Source organism: Oryzias melastigma, linkage group LG20 (assembly GCF_002922805.2).
Source record: "Oryzias melastigma strain HK-1 linkage group LG20, ASM292280v2, whole genome shotgun sequence".
Lineage (NCBI taxonomy): Eukaryota > Metazoa > Chordata > Actinopteri > Beloniformes > Adrianichthyidae > Oryzias > Oryzias melastigma.
The window spans coordinates 21,023,290-21,023,883 of record NC_050531.1 but is presented as its reverse complement, the minus strand read 5'-3'; the positions used below and the strand labels follow the sequence as shown (position 1 = coordinate 21,023,883).

General features: G+C 44.6%; 1 protein-coding gene across 7 annotated transcripts in view; it reads left to right on the top strand.

Moving 5' to 3' along the window:
- The window catches only part of LOC112151031 (microtubule-associated protein 4), a 111,504-nt gene that overhangs the window by 33,868 nt on the left and 77,042 nt on the right, over positions 1 to 594 (top strand). For all 7 annotated transcript variants that reach the window (XM_024279639.2, XM_024279636.2, XM_024279635.2 and 4 more), the window contains exon 3: positions 398 to 451. In XM_024279639.2, the coding sequence (XP_024135407.1) occupies positions 398 to 451 (54 nt within the window). The remainder of the gene's footprint in view (positions 1 to 397; positions 452 to 594) is intronic.

Below are 594 nucleotides of genomic sequence, written 5' to 3'. Positions count from 1 at the left end.
CGAGTTTGAGACCCCTGCTGTACATTTTGGTTAGAAAGAAACGCATTCCTTAACTGGTTAACGTTCAGATTGGGGTTCTTTGTAGTCCGATTGAAGAGGCTCAGCCCTTGAGGTTCTGTACTTTGAGCGGGTGTCACTGATATAGGCATTAGGAAGTTCAGTAGTCAGAAGACACACCATCATCATCATCGTCGTCGTCTGTCCTGACAGCTCCCAGTAAATACATGCTGGCTCAGCCTGACTGTGTCTGGCCTGGAAGGTGCTAACAGAAACACACACACACCCTGACAGCTACCTTGCCATGCCCTCCAAAAGCCCTGACAGTCCAGGAATGGTCTTTTCTAGTATATTTCAGTCCACTTAGTTAATCAGGTTGTATCCGTTTGTGTGTTTGCAGATACGAGTGCTGGATTGGAGAACGGAGAGCAGGAGGCAGGGGTGCAAAAGCCTGGTAAGTTTTTCTCCTTAGTTTTTTTTTTTATCATGGTATTTCTCTTCATCACTTTTTTTTTGTCTTCCACTTCCTTTGTGTTTGCATGTCTATGTGCACACCCTTTTATTATTTTCAATGGGGGCCATTTCAAAGTTTGGTGT